The sequence below is a fragment of the Micromys minutus genome (assembly GCF_963924665.1).
Source record: "Micromys minutus genome assembly, chromosome: 9".
NCBI lineage: Eukaryota > Metazoa > Chordata > Mammalia > Rodentia > Muridae > Micromys > Micromys minutus.
In genome coordinates this window covers 22,749,338-22,767,645 of record NC_137978.1, presented here as the reverse complement: position 1 = coordinate 22,767,645, position 18,308 = coordinate 22,749,338, and the positions used below count along the sequence as shown (strand labels likewise).

Genomic DNA, 18,308 nt, shown 5'->3' with positions numbered 1-18,308 from the left:
ACCCGGGATAGCTGGAACTATTCTCAACAATAAAAGAACTTCTGGGGGACTTACCATCCCTGACCTCAAACTGTATTACAGAGCAATAGTCATAAAAACCTGCATGGTATTGGTTCAGAGACAGGCAGGTAGATCAATGTATTAGAATTGAAGGCCCAGTAATGATTCCACACACCTATGGTCACTTGATCTTTGTTGACAAAGGAGCTAAAAACATTCAATGGCAAAAGGACAGCATCTTCAACAAATGGTACTGGTTCAACTGGCAGTCAGCATATAGAAAAATGCAAATTGATCCATTCTTTTCTTTTTGTAGAAACTCAGGTTCAAGTGGATTAAAGACCTCCACATAAAACCAGGCACACTGAAACTAATAGAAAAGAAAGTGGGGAAGAGCTTAGGACATATAGGCACAAGGAAATTTTTTCTGAGCAGAACACTAATGGCTTATGGTCTAAGATCAAGAATCGACAAATGGAACCTCATGAAATTGCAAAACTTCTGTGAGGCTAAGGATAGTGTCAAAAGGACAAAATGGCAACCAACAGATTGGGGAAAGATCTTTACCAATCTTACATTCATTAGAGGGCTAATATCCAATATATACAAAGAACTCAAGAAGTTAGACACCAGAGAATCAAATTAAAAATGGGGTACAGAGCTAAACAACGAATTCTTAATTTAGGAATACTGAATTGATGAGAAGCACCTAAAGAAAAATTTAATATCTTTATTTATCAGGGAAATGCAATGAGATTCTACTTCATACCAGTAAAAATGACTAAGATAAAAAACTCAGTTGACAGCAGATGCTGGTGAGGATTTGCAGAAAGAGGAATACCCCTCCATTGTTGGTGGGATTGCAAACTGGTACAACCACTATGGAAATTAGTCTGGCAGTTTCTCAGAAAATTAGACATAATATTACCCGAGGACCAAGCTATACCACTCCTGGGCATATACCCAAAAGACACTTCAGCATCTAACAAAGACACATGCTCCCCTATGTTAATAGCAGCTTTATTTATAATAGCCAAAAGCAGTAAAAAACCCAGTTGTCCTTCAACAGAGGAATGGATACAAAAAAATGTGTGACATTTAGACAATGGAGTACTACTCACCTATTAAAAACAATGACTTCATGAAATTCTTAGGCAAATGAATGGAACTAGAGAATATCCAGTCACAAAAGAGCACACATGGTATGCACTCACTGATAATCAGATACTATCCCCAAAAGCATGGAATACCCAAGAAACAATTTACAGACCTTATGAAGCTCAAAGAGAAGGAAGGCCAGAATGTGGACACCTCAGTCCTTCTTAGAAGGGAGAACAAAATACTCACGGGAGGAAATACAGGGACAAACAAATAATTATGAAATTGGTAAGTCATGATCATTTTCTGCTACTCCATCTTTAGCATGACACTAGAGCTTATACATTTTATTTCAGAACAGCTATGTTGAGGTATAAAGGACACACAAAAACTGAACATATGGACTGAGGAGATAGTGCACTTGATGAAGTACCTTACATGCAGAAGATCTGGTTTTTTGATCCTTACAAACCCATGTATAAATTTCAGGCATGGTGGTAGCATGCTTGTGAATCCAGCAAAGACAGGAGAGTCCCTGGGGTTTACTGAGTCAGGCTATCCTTACTGGTGAATTCTGGGTTCATGAGAGGACCTCTCTTAAAGGTGTTAGATGTTGTTCTTTAGAACATCTGAGTTTGTCCACACACATTAATATGCACACACATTATATTAACATGGACACATTAAAAACAACCCATATTTGGCATGGTGATTCTAGCACTGGGAAGGTGAAGGAAAGTGACCCAAGAAATCAAAGTTACCTTTGACCACATAAGTAATTTGAGGCTAGCCTAGGCTACATGAGACACTATCTCAAAATCAAAACCAAGTCCCAGCTAAACATATTTGCTGTATACAGCTTTGTGGGTTAAAGTTAGTCAATAGATCAAATACGATAATGACTCACACTAAAAGTAGAAGTCACCACATGAAAGTAGTAGTAAGCACATATTCCTATGCTGAACTTATCAAAATTTCAGTTAAGTGGTAGAAAAATACAGATAATTCAATTTTCAAAGATGATATCCTCGTCAACATCAAAGTATATCAAGAACTTATTCTGTGCAAGACTTTATAAAAACCACTACGTTAATTATCTATCTTATTGTGAGATTTAATATTCTTTTTCATGGAGAACAATCATTAGATACCAAAGAACCAATCCTTTTACCTTTTCTGTCTGTCTAGGTGTAGAGGCCACTACCTGGGATTTGTACGACTCTTTCAACATTCCAGAAACTTTGCTAGCAGGAAAACGATCTATGTATTCAAGTAAAGGAAGTTTACTTGCTAAAGACCGGGACCCAAAATTACAAGGCAGGTACCATGGGCAAAAGCCAGACTGCATTCATTCCGGTTTGTAGGATGTTCTTGCAAGGTGTCTCACATCCTTAACCACAGAAGACTAAAAGTACTTTCCTCAGGGACCTCACTTTTTATGTCCTGGATTCTGAGTGGGAAATTAAGTTTTGTGTTTGTTTTTCCTTGGATGCCTGTCTGGAGGTTGTTGTTGGAGACAGGGCCCAGAACCAACTTGTCTCGAGTTCACACAGCTCCTCACACTCAGACTGAGAGTGGGGTTAAAGGCGTTTATCACCACACCGGGTCTGATTTGCAGCTTTTTCTCTAGCGCATCTTTGCTTTCTCTCTCTAATTTTTTTCATGTATATGTATATGGGTGTAGGTTTGTGTAGTGTGAGAGTGTGCAGGCTTATGTGTGTGTGCACTACACCAGTAGACATGGAAGTCAGAGGACAAACTTGGGTGTGGCTGCTTGAGTGCTAGGGTGTTGTCTCTAGATTCACATATTCAGAACATTAAATCTCCATTATTTGTTTTCTGGTTTTGTTCATTTTATGTTGGTTTTTTTTTTTTCTGCCTTCTTGAAAGTTAATCCTTTTCTAGTCACCTTTTGACTTAGGTACATGTGTGTGTGTGCGTGCGTGTGTGTGTGTGTGTGTGTGTGTGTGTGTGTGTGTGTGTGTGTGTGTTCTTCAGTTGACATTTGTGTATCTGTTCAATTAGTTACTTACCTGCATATTGCATTATATATACACAACTTACCCAAGTGTTCTGATGTCAGCATGTCCCCAGTTCAAGTAAAGGTCACCTTTCTGTCTTTCTTCTTTCATGTTGGAAGGTGCTTTAGGTTTTTGAGGCAAGATTTTGTTATGTCCCCTGGCTTACCTTGACCATGTGAGGTGTCTGAGGCTGGCCCGGAACTTGTGTTGTCTTCCTACTTCCTCCTGCGCCCTGGCATCATAGGCATGGGTGACGGTGCCCAGCACTGTGTCCCATCTTTACGATTGCCTTGTATGTGTTTTCTAGATACCAAGGTGACTTAGATGTTTAGAACTGCATAAGACAGTGTAACGTTCAGTTATAAATATCAGCAGAAGTGGTTGGTTTGCCTTACCCTGTGTGTCTGCCTGTGTATTGTGTGTGCTAGGATGTACATGCAAATGCTCCTATATGCATGTGGAGGTCAAAGGGCAACTGGAGTGCTCCTTCTTTAGATGCTCTTCATTTTCTTAAAAAGGTTGTTTTTAAAAAAAATGGTTTTGAATTTAACAATTTGGGTAGACTGGCTTGCCAGCAAGCTTCATCCTGACTTAGATGTCAGTATCACTAGCTGCTGCTGCTGCTTTAAGCAAGGTCTTACCATGTAACCCTAGCTAGCCTGGAACTCACTATACTGACCAGGCTGGCCTCGGAGATGCTCCCTCTGTGTCTCCAGCATAGGGACGTGAGGCATGCACCACCAGGCTCTGCCTGGACCTGGGTTTCCCACCTTGAGCTCAAGTCCTTAAGCCTGCAGCACGCACTTTACTAATTCCTTCAGTTTCTCCTAACTTTTCCTGGATATTTTCAATACAGACTTCTGAGTGGACAGTTCTTTTCATTCAGCATTCAGAGAACATATGAAAGTCCTAGAATCTCCTGTTTCTAATGAAACAAATGTGTCGATATCCAAATACTTTTTTCTTTTTATAAATATCTTTCCCTCCCTTCACTGCTTTCAATATTTCTTTTTATCGTGCATGTATCTGTGCATGTGCCCATGTGTATGTCTGTACACGTACATGTGCGTCTCCCGTTTTCAGTAGTCTATCTATGGGCAGTCTTTGGTGGCAAACTTTGGGTTTCCTCTTCAAGGCTCATTGAGTTTCTTCAGTCCATTTGTTCTTTGCTAAGTTCTGTGCCTTTTCAACTACTGTTCTCAGGCACCTTTTCCAGTGACATTATCTTCCCCGTTTGAGAGGCTGCTCACCTGAGTATGATAATCTCCCAGGTCCCTGAGGCTCTTTTTATTATTTTTATTCAGAGTATGTTCTCCTTGGCTTATCAATTATTTTTATTTTAAATTATGCATATATGTGGCAACAAGGGCTCTGCCGATGAATACAGTGCTGAAGGAATCCGGAAGAATATGTCTGATCTCCTCCCGACAGAGTCGCAGGCAGTTATGAGCTGCCAGCTATGGGAGCTAGAACTGAATTTAGTCTCCTGGAAAAGCAGCATGCACTTTAGCCTCTGTGCCTTCTTTCCACTTTCTTTTAAGTTAGCTTGTTGCTGTTTCGTTTTTTTATGAGCCAGAGGCAGTCAGATCTCTGTGAGTTCAAGGTTAGGTTGGTCTAGTTAATGAGTTTGAGGACATCCAGGGCCACGTAGAAATACTGAGAAGATAAAAACAAACAAGCAAACAACCTAGGTATTTAATTATTCTTCCCTGAGGTCACTGAAACTTTTTTCTTTTTCCTTTCTATTTTTTCATTTAGCCCATTAATTGAAATTCTAAGTTCTGAGTATTTCAATCCTGTACATTTTTATTTCATTGAAATGTTCTGTTCTTTGGGCTTCTAGTTGTTCCAAGGATATTCGTAAGCCCTGGCGAAGCATTTTTTATGATGACCTATGTAAATTCTTTGTTAGTTAATTCTAGTCTCTCATCTTGGTGTTAATGTCTACCGATTATCATCTTTTCTATTTGAGTCTTTCTTTGATCTTGATTCCGGGAGTGACTTTCAATTGAAATCTAGCTATAAAGCTTCCATTTTTCTAGGCTTTGATAGTGCATGTGTCAGGAGTGGGAGTATTGTCTCGCGACTGCCAGTCAGTGGTAGAAGTCCAAAGATTTTGAGACGGGCTCATTGCACAACCCATGTATCCTGGACTCACTGGTCTTCCTCCTGATCCTTGATAATCATGTACCACCAGATCCAGCAGAACACCAGGGCTTTTAATTCACTCTATGGCACCCGAGGGACATGACAAGAACATGACCTCTGCTGGGAACTCCAGTCCCCTTCACCCTTTTGTGGCTAACGTGCATGGGATTGTCCCATTACCTACTCAACCACATACAGCATCACTGACATCACAAAATAGAGGCTCTTGTCATTCCTGCTGGGCAGTGGTAAAAGTGCTGATTCCTGACTGTCAACTCCAGTGGGCAGAAGGGAAACCATGAGTGCTTGCTGTCAGAAATCTCAGGATCCCCAGCTATTGTGTCTGGTTTCTCATGCATGGGAGAGGTGAAAATTCTGGTCTTCAGCTCTAGCTTCTCTGAAACCACACATGATGCCAAGGCCTCTTGGAGAGGGTGGAAGCCTGGCTGTCACCTGGCTGTCACCTGACCTTGTGCTTGCCCCCAGTTCTTCTGCAGGGCTGCTTCAGTTGACTAGCCATCCTCTAACAGCTCTATTAAAGCTGCTTCTTGACTCTAAACAGCATGAGCAGGCCTCTTGTGGGCATTTCTTTGTGTTCGGTGTGTTGCCAAGTTGCTGTCTTTGTTTGCAGTGTCTTGAATGACACCACTGTGCTATCCCTTGAGTTCCCAGGATCTTGAACGAATAATCTCATTTCTGCTTTCAAGGGCTCTGCTTATCTTCTGTATGATTCTCTCTCTCCCTCCCTCCCTCTCCCTCCTTCCCTCCCTCCTTCCCTCCCTCCCTCCCTCTCTCTCTCTCTCCCTCCCTCCCTCCCTCCCTCCCTCCGTCCCTCCCTCTCTCTCTCCCTCCCTCCCTCCCTCCCTCCCTCCCTCTCTCCCTCCCTCCCTCTCTCTCTCCTTCCCTCCCTCCCTCCTCTCTCTCCCTCCCTCCCTCCCTCCCTCTCTCTCTCTCTCCTTCCCTCCCTCCCTTCTCTCTCTCCCTTCCTCCCTCCGTCTCTCTCTCTCCCTCCCTCCCTCTCTCTCTCCTTCCCTCCCTCCCTCCTCTCTCTCCCTCCCTCCCTCCTTCTCTCTCTCTCCCTCCCTCTCCCTCCCTCCCTCCCTCCTCTCTCTCCCTCTCTCCCTCCCTCCTCTCTCTCTCCCTCCCTCCCTCTCCCTCCCTCTCTCCCTGTCTCTGTCTCTCTGTCTCCCTCTCTGTTTGTCTCTCTGTCTCCCCCTATCTCCCTGTCTCTGTCTCTGACTCTCTGTCTCCCTCTCTGTCTCTCTCTCTCTCTCTCTCTCTCTCTCTCTCTCTCTCTCTCTCTGACTGTTCTCATTCAAACCTTCACAACATAGATAGACAGTCTTACAGGATGTGGTCCAAGTGGTCTATCAATAGCTGTCACACAGTGGAGAGACTAAGACTGTATTAGTTGTTCAGTCTATGATGGCTCAACAGTCCTAATTTGGTGCAGGACCCACAGAGGATTCCTGGTGATCTTTAGTTTATATTGGATTCAGGTAGAAGTTCTATAGATGTTTCTAATCTTGAAGTATTCTCTTAGCAATAGGGTAGATGAACATGCCAGCAAGAATAAGAGCAAGCAAGCAAAAAAGCAGTTTTTTTCTTTTATGTCTTTTTATCTGGACTGCCACCAAAAGTTCCACCTACATTTATGGTAGGTCTTCCTGCTTAAAATAATCTAACTGAGAAACTCTCTCACAGGAATGCCTAGCAGTTTTTGTTTTAGTTGACTCCAGATTCAGTCAATTTGATAACAACAATTAGACATCACTGTTCCCCAAGTTGATACACAATCCTCCAAATCTGTGAATATATTATCATACAATGGAGAAAAGATATTTTATCAGACATGATTACAATTTATCTTCAAATTGGAAGGTTACTGTAGATGATCTTGTTGCCCAGTCTATATAATTCAGTGATACAAGTAACATCCTCTAATAAGCAAAACTTCAGGTTAATCAAATTGCATTATTTAAGACATGTATTTTATAGCAGCCACAAAACTAATTAAGAATAAATACAGTACATACACACACACACACACACACACACAGAGAGAGAGAGAGAGAGAGAGAGAGAGAGAGAGAGAGAGAGAGATGTCAAGCCAGACCTTTGAAGACTGACAATCATTTTATTTCAATATAAATAGAAAAGTACAGAGAATTACTGCTGTGATTTAAATGTTCCTCCCCCAATTCATTAACTGGAAATTTAATTCAGAAATGTATAGGTACATGGCATGTACAAGTGAGCTTTGGGGAAGCAAGAGGCATTAGACGGCACTGTGAGCATGGGGCCCATTTCAGATACTGCTGTCATAAGACCATTTGACTGAGCTGCCATGCTTCCATTTCTGCCCATGGCATGCTTTCTGCTGCCTCCACCAGCTGGAGCTTCTTGGCTTTGATCTCACCAGCCTTTGCAACTGTAAGAAATACACTTCTTGTCTTCATAAGTCACCTAATAGTAGTGATTTTATTTATTTATTTTTGGCCTGTGTACACAAATGTTCAAGGACGTGAATGTGTTTTTGAATGCCCATGTACATGTGGATGCATGTGTGAAGAAGTCCGAGGATAACCTCTGGTATCATTTCTCCACAGACACGGTGCACCTTATTTTTTGAGGTAGAGTCTCTCATTAGACCCTAGGGCTGAACTACTAGGTTAGGCTAGCTAGCCTGTGAGTCCTGGGAATCTGTCTGTATCTGTCTCTCTAGTGCTAGGGTTGCAGCTACTGCACCCAGCTTTCTACGGAGGTTCTGGACATTGAACTCATGTCCCAATACATGCAAGGCAAGAACTTCACCAACTGGGCTATCTTGCCAGTCCCCTAAGTCGTAGTTTTCTGACAAATTAACAGAAAAATAAGACAACATGTGCATATCACCTCAAGATTCTTGCTGCTTATCCTCAGGGGCGAAATGTATTTTTTGATGAGTAACAGTCCCATGAGTTTTATGTTTGCATTGTGTTTTCTTTGTGCATAAAAGATTTAATAAATGCCATTGAAATGCTATTGGTGTGGGAAATGGAAGACAGAAATTATAAAATATAATTTAAAAAAATCTTTAAACTATATGAACCACCTACTACTACTTGGCTCTTTTCTAATTCCTATTTATCTTTACAGACAGTGAAAGCAGTTCTCTAATGGATATAGAAAATGTAATTCTGAGCAAAGTTCATGAAGATGAAGAAGACAACTCAGAGGCAATATTAAAGTCTGATAAGCTCCATCAAGACTTATTTTACATGGAAAGAGTTTTAATGGAAAATATATTTCAGCCGAAGCTCGCAGCCTACCGTCAACTCCCTGTTTACAAAGGTATTTTTTGAAAAAACAGTAATCGTGCTTAGAAAGACTCGAATAAGTCTTAAAAACTTAATTATATTATTAAATAACTTCTAAATGTAATTTCCACACTAGTTTTCACCTAGTGCATGTTTAACCATTTACTAACTACCTATGAAACTTGTGTAGCCCCAGAGTCCAGACTAGGGAATCTACAAAAGGATTGTCCTTCAAATGCAAGACTTCCAAAGCATCTATGTCTTCATTTTATCTTTGTTCCTACATCAAATTAGGCTCTCATTTCTTCACAGTGTTTCTTGTGTCTGGTCCTTTTACTGCCATTGAGTCTTCAGGCTCTTTGAGCCTGCTCCCTAATATAAATGACAAGGATATTCAGTCCCTCACCACTGCTACATCTTCACAGAATATTCTTCTGCTTTTGCTACCTACAGATTTGTTTTTAGTTTTCTGGCTTTCTGAGGCTGCAACCCAGGACCCTGTATATGTTCTCCCTCTGAGCTGTACTTCCAGACCATGAGTGGGTTGTGTTTTTTAAGAGATGACTTCAGCCTTTCAGCACATGCATAAAGTGACACCTGTGAAGGTTGTGTAATGAGGCATTTGAGCCGAAGTTTAGTTCTTTCCACCGTCTTACCCCATCTTGCAGATTTATCCAAACCCCTCACAGCCATGGATGCTCTAAACGTTTAGAGCCTTCCATTGCTAAGGGGAAGCAACAGGGCTCAGAGTGTCTTTTTACAGATATCTCCAGTCTGGGCAGAGACCATCAGTACTGTCTAGAAGTCTTTTGGAATTCATAAACCACTGATATCTGCTTGGCCGTCCACTCCTTTCTTGGTATTATCTTTTCCTGCAGCAGTCCCAATTTTCATGACCTCTCCTTGGTCCCCAAGTGGAAGTTAATCTTCTGTGTGGTTACATAAAAAAAATCAGGTTACAAAATAAACACATGTGGCAGAGGGTTATAAAGGTTTTGCCTGGAGAAAGCTAGGGTAATGTTTTAAAACTATGTTCCTTTTTCATTTTAGGTTGCTATTTTAAATTTTGTATCACGTATACTGTTCCACTGTGTATCAAGAGTTACATAATTACAGTCTAAAGTATTATAAATAATGGTATTTACAAAGCTAAACTGTTAGCACATTACTAGTTTACTAATTAAAATAACAAAGCAAATACTTTAGTGAGATAATATTTACAGAAAGTGGCATGTCTATATTTAAACTATGTTTTTAACACATTTAGAAAAATTGGGAAAGTTATGCAAATAATACCCTGATCAAAATAGAAAATATACCTGTGACCCATGAAGATTACCTTGTGCTGGCTGCATGTAAACATTACCCACCCCCTAGGAAGCCATGAGCTTTGTCTGTAACCACAAGTTAACTTTCCTGGTTGTGCTACATTATGTAAGTGTGTTCAGATAATAGATGTTATTTGTTGAGTCAGTGAGATGGCTCAGCAGGTAAAGGCACTTGCCACCAAGCCTGATAACCTGAGTTTGATTCCCAAGGAAACACATGGTAGAGAAAACTCACACTTGCAAGTCATCTGGCTTCTCTACATATGTCCATACACACTATTCATACACACATGCACAAAAGAAATGTAATGGGAACAAAAATTAAAGTAAAGCTTGAGTTTAGATGCTTTCGCTCAGCATTCCCGATGTTGAGCTTCAGCCGGATTGCTGTATGTGAAGAGTAAACAATCCATTGCCCATGTAAATTACTTTAATTAAACTCATTGGTACACACACACACACACACACAGAGAGAGAGAGAGAGAGAGAGAGAGAAAGAGAGAGAGAGAGAGAGAGACAGACAGACAGACAGACAGACAGACACAGAGAGAGATAGTCATAGAGGGAGAGATGGTAATCCTTAATGATTATTAATACTGAATACTTGTTCATGTAGTTCATTTTGGCATTTGTATACTTTCATTTAGTTTTTAACTAGGTCTTTTGCTTATACTAAAATTTAGTTCTCTCTCTTTCTGTCTATGTGTGTGTGTGTTTGTACATGATGTGACATGCTGTGTGTGGGGTCTGCCAAGGCACACAGGTGAAGGTCAGAGGGCCACTTTACGGGGTCAGCTCTCTCCTACAGTGTTGATCCAGGGAATGATTCTAGGCTTCCTGACTTGGTGGAAAGTACCATCTGCACCATCTCACTGTTCCTGATGGTGTTCTGTGTTTAGTACTTGTAGACACAAAAGAACGAGCAATTTTAAGAAGGAATACAGTGTTTGAATTGAGTCAAAGGAAGGTAGAGTGCAGTTGTAACTACTGAGTACCACCAGTGTCTAAAGAACAAAGGGAACATACGGGAAAGGCACTGGCACGGAAGGAGGTCAAGGCATCTTAGGAACCATGGAACCCAGAACATTCAGTATGTTATTGAAGGAGTAGAACAGAGTTGAAGAATTGAGACTTTACAATTTAATATCAACCTCAGTAGTTTAGATTGTGTGATGTTGGTGAGAAGATCAGCGAATGGATGAATTAACAAGCTAGACATCTCAGAAACAGACTGATCTAAATAATCCTCTGGTGTTTGGAAAAGACAACAACAACAGAGAAAAAGGCAGTCTTCTTGGAAAACAAAGCTAACAACATACCAAAGAGTGCATCTAGCCACAGGCCTTAGAATCCATAAAAAAAAAATAACTGAAATAGATTATAGACTCCAATATAAAATGCAAAGTTCCTAGAAAATAACACAGGTGAGACAATAATAAATCCCTAAACACAATGTATCAAAAATAATGGAGGAACTAGACTTTGTTAGCAAAGATGCCACAGAGAATAAAGTGACAAATCAGTGGAGAATATACTCATAGAAGACACATCTGATAAGTGATTGATATCTAAAAATGTACAAAATTGTCTTTGGACTCTTTTGGTTTTGTTTTTTTTTTTTTTTTTTTTATGGTACTGAAATAATTTTTGACAGATGTTCGGAAGCACCAAAAAAAAAAACAAAAAACAAAAAACAAAAAAAACACGAAGAACAATGCATAAGTTGGTCATAAACATCTTCCAACAATGGTGTTTGTAGCAGACACTGTTCTTCAGAAGCACAGACCGACAAAGTAGCCGATATAGCCCTGATGCTTATGTAGCAGACTGTAGCAGTCAGTCTGGGGCTGGCTTATTGGAAGAGGGCTTTATACTGGTACACTTAGGAAAACAGGTAAGTACAGATTTTATCCAGGATTTTAAAGACGGGCAATCCCAGGAAGCATGTGGTACAAGAATGTAATATACAACTGAAAATCTCCCCGCAGACTGTGAAAATCTGGAGGCAGCTGAGATCTGAAATGTCTCCATGTTAGTGTAGTATGCACAGTGATTTGATCTTAAGAACAGAATAGTTCTTAAACAACAATCTACAAGACAACTGGCTTTCGATGTCACATTAAGAAAATCATCCTTCAAGCTCCAGAGTATGTGGGGCCATAAAACCTGATTAAAGTTCTGTATGACAAAAATTCCAGTAAGTACGATAGATAAGTTCAGACTCAATCTAATCATCCAAGAAAAAGTAGTTTCCACTCTTCTTTTGCTCTGCATCCTTGATGGAACCGAGCTTATTTATTCGTGGTCCATAGTTGGGGTCTCTTCTGAATGTAATTTCGAGCTGAAAAAAAAAAATTTGTTCATGCCAGCCAGAAGAGTTTGAGGACTGCAACTGTGTTCTTAGGTGGAACACCATCAAAAATGATGACGTGATCTGCTAGGTAGGTGCCCATGATGACGTCACGTTCTACAACCAAAGTGTCGTCTTTGTGTGGAGAATGAAACGTTTGACGACCGAGCTGCCATTAATCTTTGCTCACAATCCAAATATTCAGATGGTTCATCAATTAAATAGACAACAGCAGGTGTGCCCAAACAAAGAACTAAAGCCACTCACTGAAGTACAACGTCTGTACCTCTTGGTCAGTGATGTTTACAATCTGTATCAGCTTCATTACATCAGTCACAAACTGTGGGTGAATGTGAGCAGCTCTGATCTTTTTATTTAGTAACTGGCGAACACTTCCTGTTGATTTGGGACTGATTTTCTGTGGCTTGTAAGTGACATTTAGAACCGGAAATTCTCCTTCATCTGGTTTAAGCCTTCCAGCAAGCATTCTGATAAATGTGGTTTTTCCCTGTGCCATTTTCCCCAGCATCACCATGATTTCCAAGCCAGTGGACTTTCCAGCTACAATTGCTAGCTTGAACTCTCCCATTTTTAATTCATCCCAGGACATCGTTTTAACTTCTTCATTTGCTGTCTCAGCTACCTTAAAAACAAGTGACACATCCCTGAACCTCAAGTTCTCTGTTGGAACATAGCCATCCAAAAATGTATTTATGCCTTCGCTTACACTAAAAGGCACAGTGCCAACACCATAAGCGCTCAGAACGCCATAGAGACAGATGAAGTCAGAGAGATAGTCTAATACACTCAGATCGTGCTCTGCCACAATGATATATCTATCTGGATTTATTAGAGATCCAATAGTGATGGCAGCCTTTAAGCGTTGCTTGACATCAGGGTAACTGGAAGGTTCATCAAACATAAAAATGTCAGCTTCTTGTATGCAAACGACAGCGTAAGCCAATCTCTGCAACTCTGCTCCTGAAAGCTCTTCGACATTTCATTCTTTAAGGCGAGTTAAATCAAGCTGCTGACAGGCGGTTGCCTGTGTCTTTGTCTCATCTTTTTGGTCCAGAATAGAGCCCACTGTCCCCTTTTCAGCCATGGGAATTTGGTCTACACATTGAGGTTTGATAATGGCTTTTAGGTCATCTTCTAGAATCTTGGTGAAGTAATTTTATAATTCAGATCCACGGAAATAAGTCAAAAATCTCTTGCTGGTCAGATGGATCATTAAACTTCCCAAAGTTTGGCTTTTGCTTTCCCAATAAAATCTTCAGTGCCATTGACTTTCCAATTAGTTCCAACTAATCCCAAAACTTCACCTGGACGAGGGGTGGGCAACCTGTGAAGCTTGAAAGCATTGGCCCAGTAGCGATGTGTTGTTGGCAGATTGACAATTGAGAAGGCGCCAAAGGGACACTTCTTAATACAAATACTACAACCAACACAAAGAGTTTCAGAAATCCATGCTGTTTTGCTCTGGGGTGTAACCTCTATGCATAATTTTCCCATCTGAAGCACAGGGAAACTCTTTCTGCACTCCTGTCGACATTTCTTAAGTTTGCATTTGTCCTGTTTGACAACAGCAATTCGAGTTAACTTGTCTCCCATAATTGGAACAAAGAACATCCAGCTCTTCTGGAGACCACAGTCAAGGCATGAGGGCGTAGTCGTCCTTGGACTTAACAATGAGAAAACAGCATTCTCAGCATCTTGCCATGTGCCTGTAATCCTCTCATTCACAAGGCACAGGCAAGAAGGTCAGGAGGGCAATGCTAGGCTGGGCTATATGAGCCCTAGACTAAAAGTAACAGCAGGAAACCAGCAACACCTCACACTCATGGCTTAAAAATGAGAAGTTTGAAGTGGTGCTCATCTATCCTAGCACCCTGCTGGCTGAGGCAGGAGCATGGAGAATTCCAAATCTGGGGCTGGAGGTGGCTCAGCGGGTGAGAGCAATGGCTGCTTTTCCAAATGGTCCAGGTTTGCATCAATTTCCAGCACCTATATAGCTCACAACTGTCTGAAACTCTAGTCCAGATCTGATGTCTTCTGGTTTCCAACAGCCCTGAGCACACATGTGGTACCCAAACATACGTACAGGCAAAACACCCATAGCCATAAAAATAAAATAAACAACAAGAACAAACAAAAAGGAGTTTAAAACTTCTTGGTCCATCACAGTAAAGTTGTGTCTCAAAATAAGTAAAAGATGAGAGATCTCACCAAGGACACTATCACACAGCAAATGACATGTGACATATCATCAAGGAATTACAAATTAAAACAACCGTGAGCTAGGTATCCCAGCATGCCCATTAGAATGTCTGGAACCCAGACACATGGTCATGGCAAATGCTGATGAAGATATGGGACAAGAGCTCATTCAGGGCTGGTGGGAACGCACACTGGTTTATCCAATCTGACAAATCACCTGCCTAAAGGACTTACAGAAGAAAGAATTTAACTTTGGCTCACTGTTTAAGAAGCTCCTGCCCATCATGGCCAGAAGACATAGCAGAGCTCACAGCAGCATTAGCACATGGCTGGGACTCCATATGTTGAAAGCAGAGTTTCGATTTGTTCTTTTGAGCCCAAGGGATGGTGCTACCCACATTCAAGATGATCCAAAGTTAAACATCCTTGGAAATGTTCTCACAGACGGGCCAACAGCTGTCTACTATGTGATTTTTGATGTCCAGGCAAGGTGTTGATAAGGGTTAACCATTGTGATGGTCAGTTCTCCTTGTCAAGGTGTGTTGATAAGGGTTAACCATTGTGATGGTTGGTTCTGCTTGTCAAGGTGTTGATAAGGGTAAACCATTGTGATGGTTGGCTCTGCTTGTCAAGCTGACTCCATCTGGAATGAACAAAACGCAAGCAGCTGGATACACCTGTGCGGGATTTTTCTTGATTAAATCGTTTAAAAGTGGGGATGCCTTCTGCTGGCAGCCTACATGAGGGGCATGGAAGGAGGCTTGGCTCTCTGCCTACCTGCCCTCACTCTCACTGGCAAGTCCATTCCTTCACCAGCAAGAGAGCTCACTTCTTTGGGATTCTGGTAAATACTGAAGACCAGCTTTGACATATAGCCGTGTGGACAAAACAACCACTGGATTCTTGGTACACAGCCATTGTTGGACTAGCCTCAAACACAGCCCATAAGCCACTCTAACAAATCCTCTACAGAACCATGACTAACAACAATTCTCATAACATGAGCAAATAAACACTATTGATAAGGCTCACATGTAAATATTGATAAGGCTCATACTTTTGTGCCCCATCCAATATCCATTGGGCTTAAGAAACGAGCAAGCTATGGGCATGTATTATTAGTGGCTCTATGGCCCTGCCATCACAGTTTAGGGGCCTTCAACAAGGCATCACATTGGTTGAGATCATGGATGTTGATTGGGACACTAAGTAAAATATGAACAGTTGCTAAGGTGTTTTCATATCAGATGGTAAGAATTAAAGGTGGAAGAACAAAAACCCTAGAAGTTGCCTGCCTCAGTTTCCTGCCTCAGTTAAAGTCTAAGGAGCCCATGGGTATGAGATAAATTGACATCTTTTTTCTGAGTCTCTGACTGTCTGTCTGTCTCTTTTTCTTTCTGTGTGTGTTATGAGAGGACAGTGTATGCATGTGAGTTTGGATTACCTATGCCCACATACATACAGAGGGAGGCCAGAAGAACAGGAGATCTGGTGTCTTCCTCTGTCTGTTCTATCCCTTGAGACTGTTTTTTGTTAGGCTGGCTGGCCAGTGAGCTTTTAGGATATGTGTATTTTTGTTCTACAATAGGAGTTGTGATCATGTGCAACCATATTCAACTGTGTCTGTGTGTGTGTCTGTGTGTGTGTGTGTGTGTGTGTGTGTGTGTGTGTTCTGGAGATTCAAATTTAGGTTCTTATGTTTTCAGAACAAGAACTCTTATCCACTGTCCACTAAGCCATCTCCCCAGCTTCAAGATGTATACTTTCTAAGGTAAAGTTATTGACTTTGATCCCAACAAAAAACGGGCACAAAGTTTGTTTGTTTGTATTTTCAAATAAGCAGCATGTGAATCATTCTGGCCCATTCTCTGAGAGATCGGAAGGTCTGTTCTCAGAAAGGTTCAGTAGGCTTGGGTCACCACTTAGGTACCCTGTCACTCTAGCTGTGTATTCCAATAGATCTAACGCTGTGTAAGTGTCAGTGATTGAGAGATGCTACTTGAGGCCTTTGTCAGGCCCTGCCCTGTAGGTGCAGAGGGCAATGCCATCTGTTTGATTTAACTTTAGAACGTGAACCTGGAGAGCCTGAAGAAACTTTGCAAGTGGCAAACCTTAAGGCAACAGAGGACAAGGTGAAGAAAGATGATGAAGAAGATACGGAAATGGATCTAGAGATAGAGATAACCACAGAACAGTCAACAATACCAGCTAATTTGGAACGGCTCTGGTCTTTCTCCTGTGACTTAACTAAAGGCCTCAATGTGAGCAGCCTTTCCTGGAACAAAGCAAACCCAGTAAGTCACTAAATGCTGTAACAATCCCATTCTAGCATTTAAGTTACAATTCTTCTGTGAATTTTTATTTATTATTCTCTCTCTCTCTCTCTCTCTCTCTCTCTCTCTCTCTCTCTCTGTGTGTGTGTGTGTGTGTGTGTGTGTGTGTGTGTGTGTGTGTGTGTGCGCATCCAGAGAACAAATGTCATGACTCAGTTTCACCTCTCTGAGGCAGGGTTTCTCATTTCTTCTGCTCTGTTCTGCGGGCTAGCTGGCCAGTGAATTTCAGATTATTATCCCGGCTCCACCTCTGACTTACAAATGTGAGCCATCAAACCTGGCTTGTTGTGAGTTCTAGACATTGAACCCAGGTCATCGGGTATGTGCAGGAAATGCTTCTATTCAATGAGCCATCTTGCTGGTTCTTACTGGCAAATTTGAAAACAAAGGGCTTTTGCTTCTTTTTGTATGTTTTTAGTCAGACTTGGTCAAAAGATTTTATTATTATTATTTTTTGGCCTGACTATATAACACCTAGTTTAAAATATCTCTGACAAAAGTTTATATTTGAAAAAGGAGAAAATGCAAATGGTTTCATATTTCTTCTTACATATAAACATATCACTAGCTCTATTTTAAAAGCGTGCTTGCCACATGGTATCCACTAAACCTATGTGGAATGATGCAATATATACTAGAAAGTAGTGTGTGGTTGGCTTGTTTAACTGAAATTCATATACCTAAGTTCTTCTCCTCTAAGCAGTCCTATGTGGGATGGTATACTTAATCCAGTGATCATGCAATGCGTAGGACATTTGTGAGCTGTCTTAGTAATAATGTTAATATTATTAGATGCATAGGCAGCACTTCACATGTACCAGGAACGACTTGAAGTATTTTCTTATGGTTTTATTGTTATTCTTTTAAATGGGGTGTATGCCTGTTTGTGAATATGTTCGTGTGAGTGCAATGTCCTAGGAAGACAAAGGCTACTGACGCACTGGAGCTGGAGTTAGAGGTGTTTTTGAGCACAGTGTGGGTCCTGGGAACCGATCTCAGGTCCTCAGGAAGAGCAGCAGTACATGTTCATAAGTGCTGATCCATCTCTCTCGTCTCGTGCTAACGTAACTATATGAATGTGATTACCCACTATGTTGAGGCACAAAGATAATACATAATTTCTCCAACCTCACCCAAACAGGAAATGGAGCAGCCAGGATTCAGGTGCTGACATCTGGCAGGAGATTCCCCAGAGTCATCTTGAGGCAGATAAACTTGGGCAGTGTTTTTCAATCTGCGGGCTGTGACCCCTCAAATGACCATCAGAAAACACAGCTATTTAAATTATAATTCATAACAGTACCAAACTTACAGTTATGAAGTAGCAATGAAAGTAAATTCTATGGCTGGGGGTCACCACAACACGAAGTATTAGGAAGGTTGAGAACCACTGAGCCAGAGGCTGGTTTATTTGTTTTTTTAAAGGAGAATATTTATACAGTAACAAAGCTGCTATTCTCCTAGGTTTTACAAAATGCTTCAGAGTTAAAATTTCAAGTTGTCCCTACTGA

The 18,308-nt window shown here is 41.1% G+C and overlaps 1 protein-coding gene and 1 pseudogene across 2 annotated transcripts in view; one reads left to right on the top strand and one right to left on the bottom strand.

The window, feature by feature from the left end:
* Positions 1-18,308, top strand: part of DNAI4 (dynein axonemal intermediate chain 4) — a gene marked incomplete at both ends in the record, with an annotated part of 72,161 nt that overhangs the window by 33,902 nt on the left and 19,951 nt on the right. Inside the window, 3 exons of the mRNA XM_080920941.1 lie at positions 2,287-2,419; positions 8,410-8,600; positions 16,532-16,758. Coding sequence (XP_080777067.1) covers positions 2,287-2,419; positions 8,410-8,600; positions 16,532-16,758 — 551 coding nt within the window. The remainder of the gene's footprint in view (positions 1-2,286; positions 2,420-8,409; positions 8,601-16,531; positions 16,759-18,308) is intronic.
* On the bottom strand, positions 12,122-13,858 carry LOC308424061 (ATP-binding cassette sub-family E member 1-like; annotated as a pseudogene). The gene has a single exon. The product of its transcript is annotated as an ATP-binding cassette sub-family E member 1-like (transcript).